This window comes from Echiichthys vipera, assembly GCF_963691815.1.
Source record: "Echiichthys vipera genome assembly, chromosome: 17".
Taxonomy (NCBI): Eukaryota; Metazoa; Chordata; class Actinopteri; order Perciformes; family Trachinidae; genus Echiichthys; species Echiichthys vipera.
This window is the reverse complement of record NC_139842.1, coordinates 7,332,516-7,347,502: the sequence shown is the minus strand read 5'-3', so window position 1 is coordinate 7,347,502 and position 14,987 is coordinate 7,332,516. Positions and strand designations below refer to the sequence as shown.

At 41.9% G+C, this 14,987-nt stretch overlaps 1 protein-coding gene across 1 annotated transcript in view; it reads left to right on the top strand.

Annotated features, from left to right (window-relative positions):
• Positions 1-14,987, top strand: part of myo15aa (myosin XVAa) — a gene marked incomplete at its 3' end in the record, with an annotated part of 36,196 nt that overhangs the window by 18,122 nt on the left and 3,087 nt on the right. The window contains exons 29-56 of the mRNA XM_083931048.1: positions 288-478; positions 955-1,027; positions 1,286-1,477; positions 1,641-1,753; positions 2,123-2,217; positions 4,063-4,198; positions 6,143-6,207; positions 6,516-6,653; positions 6,781-6,835; positions 7,748-7,895; positions 8,044-8,137; positions 8,255-8,378; positions 8,617-8,732; positions 8,956-9,015; positions 9,444-9,519; positions 9,638-9,753; positions 10,393-10,511; positions 10,816-10,957; positions 11,696-11,807; positions 11,982-12,056; positions 12,405-12,607; positions 12,992-13,116; positions 13,200-13,263; positions 13,412-13,484; positions 13,689-13,762; positions 14,340-14,422; positions 14,509-14,639; positions 14,766-14,860. Coding sequence (XP_083787174.1) covers positions 288-478; positions 955-1,027; positions 1,286-1,477; positions 1,641-1,753; positions 2,123-2,217; positions 4,063-4,198; positions 6,143-6,207; positions 6,516-6,653; positions 6,781-6,835; positions 7,748-7,895; positions 8,044-8,137; positions 8,255-8,378; positions 8,617-8,732; positions 8,956-9,015; positions 9,444-9,519; positions 9,638-9,753; positions 10,393-10,511; positions 10,816-10,957; positions 11,696-11,807; positions 11,982-12,056; positions 12,405-12,607; positions 12,992-13,116; positions 13,200-13,263; positions 13,412-13,484; positions 13,689-13,762; positions 14,340-14,422; positions 14,509-14,639; positions 14,766-14,860 — 3,088 coding nt within the window. The remainder of the gene's footprint in view (positions 1-287; positions 479-954; positions 1,028-1,285; positions 1,478-1,640; positions 1,754-2,122; positions 2,218-4,062; positions 4,199-6,142; positions 6,208-6,515; positions 6,654-6,780; positions 6,836-7,747; positions 7,896-8,043; positions 8,138-8,254; positions 8,379-8,616; positions 8,733-8,955; positions 9,016-9,443; positions 9,520-9,637; positions 9,754-10,392; positions 10,512-10,815; positions 10,958-11,695; positions 11,808-11,981; positions 12,057-12,404; positions 12,608-12,991; positions 13,117-13,199; positions 13,264-13,411; positions 13,485-13,688; positions 13,763-14,339; positions 14,423-14,508; positions 14,640-14,765; positions 14,861-14,987) is intronic.

Sequence of the window (14,987 nt, the reverse complement as noted above, 5' to 3'; positions counted from 1 at the left end):
TCAAGATATGAGAAGTCTTTATGAGGCATGACCTGTCAGGTGTGATGGAAATCTCAGGCCTATCACGTTTCATTCATTTTCTATCAAATGAAATATCTCTGGAAAACAGAGGAAAATTATCTTGTTATAACGAGAAAATGGATCAAAATTATCTTGTTATCACGAGAAAACAGAGGTAATTAAAACGTATGTAATGTTTGACCATTCAGGACTTCCGTAACAAACTGTGGATGAAGGGGAAGTTTTTATTCCATAAAAACTAACTTCAGGTTTCCTTTACTCTCCAGGTTTGTATCTGACCACGCCCCGGCTGGTTGCAAGGCGTTGCTGCAACACAGGCTCATCCAAGCCAATCAGAAGACACAGCTAGGCTCAGGCTCCACCCCCGAGACTGCACGGACATATCCGCTGTCGCTGTTGGAGTGGACGGCCAATAGGAGGAAGGCTAACATGGTGTTGCACGTGCACTGTTTTGACGGTGAGACACATCTTCCCATTTTTTAACATTACGTCACGCACTTCTAACTTCCTGGCGTTCACGAGAAGACGCTGCACAAATATGTACCGCTTTGTAATTTTCCCCTTTACATTCAGCGTTACAACAAATCTTTTGATTTATTTTCAAATGAGCAAAGAAAACCAAAACACTTTTTAAATATCATGTAAGTAGTCTTTCTCACCTCCAGTTGAAATGAGCACACGGCTCAGAAACGCAAAGAGAAGTGCATGGCAGAGACTGCTGGCATCACTTTTATTGAGTGGGATCAATTACAGCCCTTGGTCATAGATTATTCATTGCCAGTCAGGATCAGGTGATGGAACTACGGAGCTATCTGTCTTTGAATTACACAATTTATTGCGCTAGCTTTATTGTGATTTAAATGAGTGTAATTTGAAAATCGAAATGGAAAGAAACAGTTTAAGATACAGTATCCTTTGTTTATTTTCACGCAGGAGGATCATTCCTGTGTCCAGTTCATTCCTGGACCAGTGGAGAGGATTTAGCAGGGCACATACTGCGCCACAGGTGCTGACATCTCATATTTAAGTATAGGATACAAAGGTTCAACTGATTTACTTAGGATGGTTCTACTTAGATACCTGTTGTGCTATGTGCTTTTTTTGTTTATGCAAAAACAAATTAACATCTTGAATTGCTCTGCATTTCTTCAGTCTTCCCACTCAAACCTATAGATCTTATTTGTATTTGTAACTCACACTTTAATGAAACTCTACTTAACAACGGTACAGGCCGCTGTTTTTAAATGTGTGGATTTGCTTCTAGGGGAGTGTCAGACTGGTTGAGGGGGAGTTCAGTTCTGATGAAGGAGCACGGCCAGTGGGTGGAGTTAGCGGGTCACGACTACGTGATGGACCTGATCGCAGACCTGGAGCTTCCGACGGACTTCCCGAAGCAGAAGAGCTACTTCATCATCAGCACTGACGACCCTGCCAGAGTCCGAGCAAATGCCAGCCTGTCAGTGCACAAAACACTCATGAATCCATGCATGTACACATATTTCACCAGAGAAATTAATCTCTCCTCTCCTCTCCTCTCCTCTACTGTCCTCTCCTGTCCTGTCCTGTCCTGTCCTCTCCTCTCCTCTCCTCTCCTCTCCTCTCCTCTCCTCTCCTCTCAGTGCGTTGTTTGGCAGTGGTTTTGAGTCGGACGAGGAGCTTCCTCCTGCCTGTCCTCTCCGTAACAGCAGACCAGCCTACAGCCTGCCTGACTCTGACGGTTACTTCAGCCACGGTACACACACACACACACACACACACACACACACACACACACACGCACACACACGCACACACACACACACACACACACACACACACACACACACACACACACACACACACACACATACACACACACACACACACACACAAATATACTATATACTCTAATATACACAACAAAACTTTACAACATGCATATATTAATAAGAACATGTACAGCAGCAACAAGTAAATGTCAGATGAGAGTCCTGTTGAAAAAACAGTAAATACTATGCCAGCTTATATCAGATAGATAACTCTGGTTTCTGGTTATTAAAAACACTGAACTCAAAGTATGACAGCCATGTTTAAAGTTATTTCATTGTCTGTCTGTGTCCAGTTGAGTCGGATGCATTGAGTGACGGTCAGACTACGAGAGGAATGGACCGCTACCTGGACAGTCTGTTTGACCCTGTGCTGTCAGACAGCAGCATAGTGAGTACTGACACATCCGACTACCGCACTTTCCGCCTACTTTGGAAAAACATTAATGCCACAACAATATGTTGACTAATCAATTTGTCAATTTAATCAGACTGAATTAAAAACCCACCGCAAGTTCCCATCATGTATATTTTCTTCAGACTTAAAGAAAGAAAGGTTTCTGGAGAGTGTTAAACAGTGATGGAAAGTATCCAAGTACTGTACTTAACTACAACTTTGAGGTAATTCCATTGTGTGCTACTTTATACTTCTATTTCTCTACATCTAAGTATAAATAATAATGTGAAATATTGTACTTTTTAAATCACTAGATTTATTTGGTAACTTAAGTTACAAGTTATAACGAGATGATTCAGATTATTAATAATAAATATTATCAACAAATCAAACAGGATATACTGTCATAGATTAACCTACACAGCAGTGTATAAAGTAAATGTTATTCACTCCACCTTCATCAGCTGTAACATTTGAGTGATATTTAATTATAATCTTATAATCTAATATTCTGCATAATGAGTTTGTTTACTTTTTGTACTTTAAGTACATGTAAATGCTAATACTTTTGTACTTTGACTACATTTTGAATGCAGGATTTTTACTTGTGAAAGAGTATTTCTACATTGTGGTATTAATACCTAAAGTAAAAACTTCCACCACCTTAAACAGTGCATGCTTGGAAACCTGCAAATATGCTAATCCTGTTTTTTTAACAGTTCACTTTAGTGAACTCTCAGCATTACATTCATTCCAACATTTATAGTCTCATCAATCTATCAATAAAGGCAAGGGGGAAAAGATGAAAACATGAAGGAAATCCTTGTTAGCTGCAGCTCTGAAATGCATAAAACTGTCACGTCATGCTCCCTCCACCTGATCTGCCATCTGGGTGTGAATGGAGGGGGAGTGTTGATGGATGGATGGAACATGTGATCCATTGCTTCTGTTTGTGTATGAATGGAGCAGACAGGAGGGCTGATTAGGTTACTGAGCGACCTACCGTATTTGACCGCAGCAGCAGGCAGTGCACATCCACAGCTCAGTGGGCATTACTGCTCTGTTAGCAGCTTCACAGTCTGTGCATTTGGGAAAACAAAGAAAAGCAAAAGGCCCCATCATTGTGAGGAAACAGGGAGGAAGGAAGTCAGTGCAGGTATGTTTATGGTGTTGACAACACACTATTTTAAGACAAGACACTATTTGATTGGTGATTTAGGATCATCAAATGCAAAAATCTTTGGTTTTCAGTATCAGCTGTCAATCAAACAGTGTGATTGGTAAGTTGACATTAGCCTGCTTTATTTGAATTTTGATGAAGTTGGATCTTTTGCATGTAGGACTTTATTATCTTATCTGAAGCAGTTTTTGAGGGGAAAATGGCGATTTGGCTTTGTTGTGTAGTGAAAATCTTCTCGGAGACTTGTACTACTTTGATGTGTTGTACAGTATGAGTTTCTGAATTTTGTGTGCGCTGGAGCTTCTCTTCTAGTGTATATGGTACTTCCTGTGGAGTATTCAGTTCCTACAGCTCTACTGACTCTCACAGAGGGTCTAGAGTCCCTCGGTCTTGTTGGTTAGTCTCTCCTTTTTCTAACAAACACACACACACACACACACACACACACACACACACACACACACACACACACACACACACACACACACACACACACACACACACACACACACACACACACACACACACACACACACACACACACTTCACTTCTTACACCAGTACACTCTTCATGTCTCTCAAACACCACTTTCTTAACATCTCCAGTCGTCCTTTAACATCTGCTGAATCTCTGTTACCTGCCTCTCTCTGGCTACCAGGACATGGAAAAACCTGGAGTTTTAATAGCAAGGATGAAGGGAGGAGGAGGTATAGGCATCACAGGAGGAGGAAGAGGAGAGGGAGAGAATCAAACGGCCCCCAGTCGGCCTTACCCACCAGGAATACATCCCGGAGGTTAGTGTGTGTGTTGTAGGTTACGTCAAGTGTTAGTACAGATTGTCCATCAGTTTCTCCTTACTTATGTGTTTTTGTTATTTAGTTTTGTCTTTTCTGCATGTTCTGTCAGAGACTCATCTGTTTTCCTCCCCTTTCATTTTTTTGGTCCATTTTAAAAAAAATTTCTTGCCCTTCTTTTGTCCTGTTCCTTAATCTTTTTGTCCCTCCGTCTGATCTAAGTTGGTTCTAAATCCTGGGTATTAGGCTCAGGTTGATAAAAACTTAGATAGATAAATAGTCTCCTGAATACTGGAAACTGCAGAGTTTTAAATGTTTTGGGTTACTCTGTTTATGAGTCATCAACCAACAGATAAACATTAAATTAGAGAAATAAAAGAAAATTCAATTTAAGGACAATTTCAAACAATGTATTTATTATTGTAATCATTCCCATGTTGTTTTACGGTGAGGACTCAGTGACACTGAACTGGACTGAAGTGTGAAGGTTCGGGTGTAGAGCTCACCAATCTTAATGTGTCACTTAGAGGCTGTAATGAGAAGTCCGACCTCATAGATAATGCATAGGCCGCCATTCACTGTAACCACAGATGAATCCTTTACTCTCTATAGGCATCTGTCACTCTCATTCTCTCTGCTGCTACACATGCTGTTCTTTATCGAACACACTCATTCGCTTTCTCTGTTTATCACCGCTGTTTGTGTATGCATTTCTCTGTGGCTGTGCAAAAGGTTCATACAGTAGATAATCACTCACAAATGTATACGATTTTAAACATAAATACTTTTGAATACAGTGAATATTTTCAAGCTCCTTAAAGTCCAAGTTTAATGTTTGGAAATGAGCACCTTTTAGTTTATTTCTGTGCATCTCATTTACAGTTTGATGGATAGTTTCCCAATGCTTTTAACACCTTTGTCAAACATGTTGTTGTGGATCTAAACTTTCAAATATGATATTCAATATCATTAAATTAGATAATTCATTTGTAATTTAGAAAAAGAAGAAAAGATAATATGACACGTCTATTCATGAGAAGGCTGAATTTCTTTTATTACAACGTAAACCTGAGGAATTAGTTAAAGACATTAGTTAAATTCTTTCTTCAAGTAACAAACAAACACATGGAAACAAATGTGAACATCAACAGAACATGCTAACATGCTGATGGTTAGCAGGTAATATTTAGGTAAATCGTTAAATTGCCAATCAGCTTGTCTGGTCATCTGCCCAAGAAGAAAATAGCATAGAAGTCCATTTAAAACAGAGGCGTAACTCTAACCCTGTTCCCTGACCTGTCGCTCCTCAAGCTGTGCCAGTGCTCCCAGTAGCAGGAGGAATGATGCCACCCATCCCTGCCATGCCAATCCCCTCCCACCACCATCACCACCACCACCACCACCAACAGCTACAACAACAGCAGCAAGAGCAGGAGCAGGAGCAGGAGCAGCCTCAACAACAGCCGCAGCAACAATACCACCAATACAACCTTCCCCCCCACCCCTACAACCCACAGAATTCTCCTGCCATCACTCCTGCCTCACATGTAGCACCCACCCCGTCGCCCACTCGTGCACCCGCTGCTGATAGAGATTATGTAACATCCCATGTCACTGGCGTCCCCTCGCTCCCTGCCACGCCGGTGGTTCCAGGCTTGCCTGTGATGACAGGTGTGCCAGGTATAATAATCTGGTGTGCGTTCCAGCATGTTTGGCCTGAAGCGTGTGGGCATGGTGGAGTTGCAGTTCAGTTTGTGTTAGATAGAAGCCATACTTTATATATCTTGCATTTCATTGAGAGGCTGCAAAATCTTTGTGTGGTTTGTTTCAAGCAGGGGAGTCTACTGGGTCTATTGCAGTGAAATGTGTGAGTTTCTACTGATTTTCTTCAACAAAATGTGTTGTTTATCTGTTGTCTTTGTTTATATGTTTATGCTTCTCTAGGATCGGAGCAGGCAGTACTGACTCAGCAGCAACAAGCTATCATCCACCAGCAAGCTATCATTCTGGTTTGTCTGTTTCCTTCTTCTGGACAGCTCTGATATTACTGTCGGTGCATTTGTTTGAGTTACATGAAAATATATTGTAATGCAAACTCAACAAAAGTTAAGTTTCATTAAGCGTTAATACTTATAGCACCTTGGTAGCCACACACCCCTTGGACCATCCACATAAAGTAAAACCATATATCTATCATGTGAATGGATGATATAAGAAATAAAATAAATATACGTGTGTGTGTGTGTGTGTGTGTGTGTGCGCGCGTGTGTGTGTGTGTGTGTGCGTGTGCGTGTGTGCGTGTGCATGTGTGTTACAGGCCCAGCAGATGACCATGCAGGCCATTGCAATCCAGCAGCAGATGTTGTCGTCCTTCCCCCCCGTTGCCCCGGCGCCCCAGTCACCGCCCTTACAGCATCACACACACTTTCCACAAAGCTCTCACACAACCAGCTCTGTGAGTAAACTCACACACATCGATGTGCTGTGCCGATGGACACTTGTCAGCATGTATGTAAATTTGAAATTTATACATATGCCTTGAATAAAAACATACTCAGCTGTATCACTTCTATTTTCTGCAGACCAGAGAGAGTGAAGAGTTGCCGTACCAGCCTGCTGCTGTTCAACGAAAAATAAGTATGTTTTTACACTCTCAGGGTCAAATGAACCTTGGCAGATTTGCTGTGCACCATGATTACAGTGACACTTTAGGATGCTTTTCTGGCTGAGTTCTCTGAATCTAAATGTTAATCAAGTATTCCAACAGGAGTGGAAAAGGGCAATATTGATGCACTGTGACTTTGTGATTTGAGGTTGGGAAGCCCACTGCATCAAATTAAATTTGGGTTTGAGTACAGGAAGTCCTTAACTATGACTTGAAGGGGGTGTCCTTGAAGCTTAAAGCTGCAGTCGGCAACATTTTTTTGATCATATTTACTGAAACCAACACTATGCTCCGATAGAACAAGATAAGTCACCTTCACGTGCAACTAGGGCTTGTTGGGTTTTTTGGGCATATAAACTTGTCCACACAGTGCAGGGCCATGTGAGAGCTGACGGGCATGTTACAATATCACAGGCACACGCCCAAGCTAGGCATACGCTAAATAACGTTAGCAATTGCTATCTATGAGTAAGTTAGCAGGCCTACCTCCAAGTAGTGTGTACTCCATGCCGTTTATCCATGACAGAAGAGATGGGCGCGTTCACAGGAATCTGGTGCACGCGCACTGACGAGCACTCGATGGGAGGGAGCAGAGGAGCTTGTTGGCAATGGGGGAGGGGCGGGAAAGTTGTAAACATATAAAATTTGACTGAGTCAACTTGATGTGCCATACTTGCCGACTGCAGCTTTAATACACCAACTAACCCCTGTTGTTGCATTTTTTTTCTCTCTCCACCATTTCCTGTCATCTCTCTACTATATTGTTTTATGGTGTTTGCTTAATGAAACACTACTTCTGATTGATCCACTTAAATTTAATCCAAGAGCTGTTGAATTAAATAGTTAAACGTCTGCATTTCATCTAAAAGAAAGTGACATTCCAGGTCCAACACGTGGCCCCCCTCCTGAGGACGTGGTCCAATCCAGTGTGAGTAACAGGGAGCGCATCGATCCCAGCCACGACATCAAAGACATCATCAAACAGCACCAGCCTGCTGACACGACAACTTCTACTGGACCTGCCATGCAAAGGTACTTGATTTCCTAACTAAAATATTAATACTGATAATATTGTTTTATCTGTCTACTTATGTGTGTGTGTGTGTATGTGTGTGTGTGTGTGTGTGTGTGTGTGTGTGTGTCTGTGTGTGTGTGTGTGTGTTTGTGTGTGTGTGTGTAGGAAAGGTGATGGGAAGATGTTTGGGAAGAAGTCCGACCCTCATGATGAAGCCATGGAAATCCTTAAAGATCAGATGGCAAATCCACCACAACCGGTACCCCAACTCCACACATAACACACACACACACCCACACACACACACACGCACACACACCCACACACACACAAAAAAAAATGTAAAATATATATCTGACCTTTTTCTATATCTCAGACTCAAAGGAAGCCTCAGTCCTCCCTACGTAAAGAACAGGTAGGAGTTAAGGTTTCCAAGGCGACCAAGTCTCACCCTGCAGGGCCAACCAGCTCCAGCCCCATTAGCCCCGCCCCTCCTTCAGGTGAATATTTCACACACTGCTTTGGCATCAATCTCCGGTAATAAAGAGCAGGGTGAGAGTGTTTGGGAAGTACATGGTCAAAATGTGTGTGTGTGTGTGTGTGTGTGTGTGTGTGTGTGTGTGTGTGTGTGTGTGTGTGTGTGTGTGTGTGTGTGTGTGTGTGTGTGTGTGTGTGTGTGTGTGTGTGTGTGTGTGTGTGTGTGTGTGTGTGTGTGTGTGTGTGTGTGTGTGTTTCCAGTCTCTAGAGAGTTACCAGTCGAGGAGGAGATCATTCAGACTCAACTCCACAGCAGGACCAGCGATGAATATTACACATACTCCAACGTCCCTTGGAAACTCTACATGAGGAAAGAGGTGTGTTTTATTGCTGTTTGTTTATCGTTCATTTAAGGAGTGTGTTTTCCATGAGTACACACAAACACATAAGGAGAAATGGAGAAAAAAAATTAATAGGCCCTGAAATGTGACCTTACAACAAATGGCATGCTGAGTAAAAACATGTATATTCCATATTAAATATCATCCATATCCATATAAAAACGTAATATTTCCATCGCTGATCATTGTCTTTTCACAGGTGTTCTATCCTAAAGAGACCTTCAACAGTCCACTGGTTCTGGACCTGATCTTCAGACAGGTGGATTTATGTATTCATTACTTATATACATTTACTTGTTTCTTTCTTTATTTTAGATTAGATTAGTTTGTTCATTCAGCTATAGTTTTTCATTATAGCAGAGTCTAGTTAATGCTAATAGTTAAGTTGGTAATAATATAGTTAAATTAAAAGCCTGAAAGTAGTGCTTTATTAATAGATATTATAGATAGAGTGTAGATATTCTATACAAATAGATTATATAAAACACTTTTCGGTACTTTATGTGCTTGTCAAAGCACTTTGTAAACACTTGTTTTTAAAGGTGCTATATTAATAAAGCTTCTATTATTATTATTATTCCTAATCTTGGCTTTTGCTTTAATGCTTATATTTATTCACAGCAGGAATAAACGATCCCGAAACGATTTCCACTTTAGCAGTTTGTTATTCTTGGATGTATTCCGCAGGTTGTTCATGACACCTTCTCTGAGGCCTGCATCAGAATCACACAGGAGGAGCGACAGAAGATGAAAACTTTATTTGGTATGAAAAGACACGTATCCCAAAATGAAGAAGTGCTCTTTACATTTAAAGTATCTGAACAACTTTTCCAAATTTCACATTCTGCTTTTGATAACTTAAACCTTTTTTTTTTTTACAGCTGAGAACAAGGTGGATCAAGTGTCAGGAACGCATGATGAGAGCGTGAAGAAGAAAGTGGTCGTCATGGCCAGAGACTTGTGGGAGATTTACTTCTCCCGTCTCTTTCCAGCTTCTGTGAGTTCTCTTTCTTTTGTCGTGAGTGAGTTCAGTTGAAAAGTGCAGAGATTCCTATTCTAAATATGATCTACCCAAAACAGCCTTCAACCTTCACTTGGTTTAACCCATCAAGACCTAAGTCCACCTGGAAAAATACTATCTAACACCTGAGGGTTTTCTAAAAAGCTGCACAGAATATCATCATTGTCAACATGATATTCTGGATGATGCTCGGATTGTGGTCAATAATGCTGAAGTCTCTTCGTCGCTCCCTTCGCTCAGGTCGTCCGTCATTGTCTGTCACTGTTCAACTTTGTCAATTCTTCCATGTGGGAGGCGCGGAAGAATTTTTTGCTTGTTTGTTTTTTTCCTGTTCTGCCTTCTTCACGTGTAATTCAGCAAATTCATTGGTCACCTGTCTTAAAAACGACAAGATCATCCAAAATCAGGTCTTAAAGGTAGAATCATGTCCACATCGTATGAGGTCTAAACGGGTTAACAGGCACTTACTTGAGTTTTGTGTGTGTGTGTGTGTGTGTGTGTGTGTGTGTGTGTGTGTGTGTGTGTGTGTGTGTGTGTGTGTGTGTGTGTGTGTGTGTGTGTGTGTGTGTGTGTGTGTGTGTGTGTGTGTGTGTGTGTGTGTGTGTGTGTGTGTAGGGCAGTGTGGGGACAGGAGTGCAGGTGCTGTCTGTGTCCCATAAAGGCATCAGGCTGTTGAAGATGGTGAGAAGTAGCTCTGCTGCTCCAGACTACTTCAGAGTGTTGAGGCCTTACAGGTGAGCCTCGTAGACTGCAAAAACACAAGAACAAAGTGTGTGTGATGTCAGCCATAGGTCATCAATAAATCTGCCTTATCAAGCTCTTTTTGTCTTAGTATTACACCCATTACAAAAAAAAACACGAGAAGAGGTGAAATTAGCTTTTGATATTTGTCTACATGGGATGTTGCTCTCCTGGAGACGTGTCTTTTCTCTCACACCAGGAAAATAAAGTGCCCCAGTGATTTGACCCGGGACCCTTTTCTCTTTATCTGTCACCATATGTTAACTTCCTGGTCTTTGCACATCACTTGCTGCGCAGCTACTCGGACATCCTGTTCGTGTCAGTTCCGTCTAAGAACATGCTGGAGTTCAACCTGACCAACGAGAAGCTGATCTTGTTCTCGGCCAAGGCCCCGCAGGTCAAACACATGATCGACTACTTCCTCACAGAGCTTAAAAAGGTCAGAGGGCGTGCGTCTGTGTGAGTGTGTGACTGTTTCTTGTAGGTTTGCCTGAGAAGCATTTACAGAGGGGGCTTTTGGCATTATCGGTTCGATGTGAGTTCACAGCTGTGCGGCGCAGCAAGGTTGTTGAATTCAGATGATTTGACGGAAAGATTTTAAGTTTCGTGAATCACAAGAGACACATTTTTAGAAGGAATGGTCAAAGTCAAAGCAGCACAGGCTGAGGTATCCTGACTTTTTGTCCCTAGTATTAATCACAAAAACACTGGATCCTACATTTCCCTTATTGCAGCTCAATAATAACACAAGCTTTCTGTTAACCATTTAAAATCTGAAGCCCAGACATTACCCTGTCGACATCACTATGACATCCCCCCCTCCAGAGCCCCAGAAGACATTAAGCATCTTTGACAGCCTGAGTAGGACTGATCTTCATGTGTCAAATTATCGGAGAACACCTTTTAATATATTTGCGGTGTCTTGTTATACTGTACTTCCAGAGCTTAAGCTGTGTCTTATTTTAAATCAAAATGCAAGCATAATTGTTTTAGTTTATTTAGTTTGGTTTTAGTATAACATAAAGCTCTCTCTCGCTGCCATTCTACACACTTTAATGTAAACTATCAATAATTCAGACACAGAAGGTCGTGATGATCATTTTTTGGCTCGCACCTCGTCTGTGAACCACTGGGGATTTTGCAGCATGTCTATGTCAACATGTCACGTCTCTGTCAGGACTCAGAGTACGTGGTGGCGGTGAGGAACTACATTACTGAGGACCGGAATCTGCTCAGCTTCCACAAAGGAGACATCATCAGGCTGCAGCACATGGATGGGCTGGAGGCTGGTGAGACACACACTCAAAACCTCACTGGCACATCGATATGGCCGTAAACCTGCTTTCTGCTTCCACCATGTGCAGTATGTCTCTGCTTCTCTGTGCTTCATGCCATGTCAATCACGCTGTGTGTGTGTGTGTGTGTGTGTGTGTGTCTATGTGCATATGTATGCGTGTGTTCAGGCAAACATTACGGCTGCATAGTGAGGAAAAAGGTCATGCTTCTGGAGGAGCTAAAGAGAGACACTCCTGAGTTTGGTAGGTTTGACAGCCTGGTGGGATGTGTTGTGTGTCTGTTTGCTGTTTTCTTTTTGCCGGCTGGTTTGGTTTTATTTTTTTACTAGAGCTGTATCCACTTCAGTGTATTTTCCTGCCCTTTCTTTAAATGTTATATCATTGATTTATTAGAGGATTGAGGATTTGCTACCTTTCTCTGCATTCAAAGCGGAAAGTTTATGCTGTTAGTTGGACACAAACAGAACATTTGAAGACAATTTTTTTCTGTGTTTTGCATGTGACTGTTTTCTTAATGGTCTCCAGCACTTGCTGTGTTTTCATATGAACCTTTCCTTATATCTTCCTGTGTATGTGTGTGTGCGAGTACAGGCTGGCGGTTCGGGGCTGTGTACGGAAAATCAGGGGTGTTTCCCAGCGATTACGCCCGTCCCGTGGCTGCTCCGGACTTCCTGGTTCTCCCCGTTCAGCGCCTGGAGCCTCGAGACAGACAAGGACGAGTCGCTGCATCGGCTGCTGTTGCCGTGGCGATGGGCTCAGCAGTAGCTGCCCATGAGCTTGACCTCTCCACAGAGGTGCACACCAGGAAGTTGTTTACTCACATTACAACTGCATTATTCTAAACTATCTTTCTACTTTCCAAGAAGCATGTTTATTTTCACCTTCCACAGTACATCAGAATGTCAGCATAAATAATAACCCTATATTATGGTGCAAGCTGCTGTTTATACAGTATATGTTGAAATAGTTTGGTTTGCAAAAATGGAAATATTTTGTAGATAATTACATATTTGGTGTTGCTGTAAATGGAACTGCTGTTTAGCTTTTTTCTGCTGTGGTGTGTGTGTGTGTGTGTGTGTGTGTGTGTGTGTGTGTGCGTGCGTGTGTCTGTCTGTGTGTGTGTGTGTGTGTGCGTGTGCGCGCGTGCGTGTGTGTGTGTGTCTGTGTTTGTGTATCAGGTAGTAAATGAGATGTATGGGGACAGTCTGAGCGTGGAGCTGGAAGATCTGCCTCTGCACAGCGGCCAGTACCACATGGTTGAGTTTGCCAAGAAGTACTTTAGAGAGGCGCAGAGAAACAGAAGGTCAGACACACGCATACTGCCAAAATAATGTGAGACATGCATGTACACACAGTTCATAACTGCTGCCTGTATTTTGCCCACAGAGATCAGAAAGCCAAAAAGGGGAAGGAGGGCAGGGACCCCGTTGACATGGTCAGATTTTCCAAGGTAAAGCAGCTGAGTTTCCTTCAAAGTCTATAATCATTCAAATATGTCTTCGAATTCTTATATATGTTATCTTTTCGAGGATATTGTGTATTGTACAGCTGCTCAAATATATTTTTTGTTGTTGATGGTTATGGGTTTATCTCTCCAGTCTCCAATCCAGGAGTCTCTGATCGACTTCTCAGACAGCGGGATGAACAGAGTGGCTGCTGACATCTTCTTAGGTGAGAGGAGAGAAAGAGAAGGAGGGGTGGATATACTGTGGATAGGAGGTAGGAGAGGGAGGTGGATAATTATAGTTTTCTTTTCTGGGTCTTCGAAAAAAGGAACGACATAGGGAAAGAAAATGAGAATGTAAATAAAAACGTCCCTTTTCTTCTGTTTTATAACTCCATTTGTTTCCATGTTGATTGATTGTTTTCATCCAGCCATAATGAAGTTCATGGGAGACTTCCCATCGAAAGGTCAGACTGAACAGGACCTGGTCACCACTATACTGAAGGTACAGGGACAAACACTTAATATTTTTTGCGCCAATCAAAGAGTTGAAAAGTTGATAAAGAGAGTTCATAAACACAACATATTTTAAGATGTACTCTGTAAGATTTTCACCTATTTAATTGTCTTTTAAGTTACTATCTATTAAAGAGCGAGTTAAAACCAGTCTGTGTCTGTGGCCACGTTCCCAGGCTACATGTAAATAAGCCGCCATGTTAGTGACGCTGCTGACAGCGGTTGGTCTGTCGGTGGATCTCGTCACTAACTGTTATTCTGTGTTCACTTGTACTTGGAAATCGGTAACTGCAAAATCCAGGCAGAAGTGTAACAGGAACATGTCTGTTTGTGGATTTAAGAGGGTAACATATAGGGGATGGACTGGAAGTAGAGAGGGGAATGTGTGTCAATAAAGTTTACAAAAGAGCACAAAAATAAGGTGGAGGGCTCTGAACGAACAGACGCGCCTGCAATTGCAACTTACTGCAACTAGAAACAAGCTATCTCAAATCTTATGGAGTACAACGTTAAGTTAAAGTGAAGCATCAACATTATTATCTTCATGCATGTGCTCATAAATCTAGTTAAGTGGCGATCATGGTCTGATAAAGGACGAAGCCTACTGCCAGGTGATGAAGCAAGTTACCACAAACACCAGCTCTAAACCGTAAGACTTTTCTACATTTTATATGTTGTGCCGACTGACGACTTAATCAGTGCTTTGATTTGCAGTTGTGTGTATATATTTTGCAGAGACAGTTGTCAGAGAGGATGGAGGCTGTTGTACATCCTGGCAGCTTTCCACCGCTGCTCTGATGTGATGAAGCCATTTCTGTTGAGGTTCCTGCAGGACGCCTGCGAAAGCCCAGGGATGCAGTACCAAGGTAAACAATTCATTCATCCATCTGAGAAAAAAGATGCTCCAACCTCACACATCATATACATAAATCCATCACTATGAGTCTGACAGTCTTGTTAGTTATCATTGAATTGTTGTTCTTAATTGACAGGTATTGCCAAGGCTTGTGAGCAGAATCTGAGGAGAACCTTTCAGTATGGCGGGCGTATACAGTATCCCAACAGTATGGAACTCAAAGCAATGCTGGTTAGTCTCTAATTCAGCCATGCAGTCTTCTTATATGGCTTATATATATATATATATATATATATATATATATATATATATATATACACAGCAACTTTAGTTCCTTTAGTCATTTGCCTTGTGCACT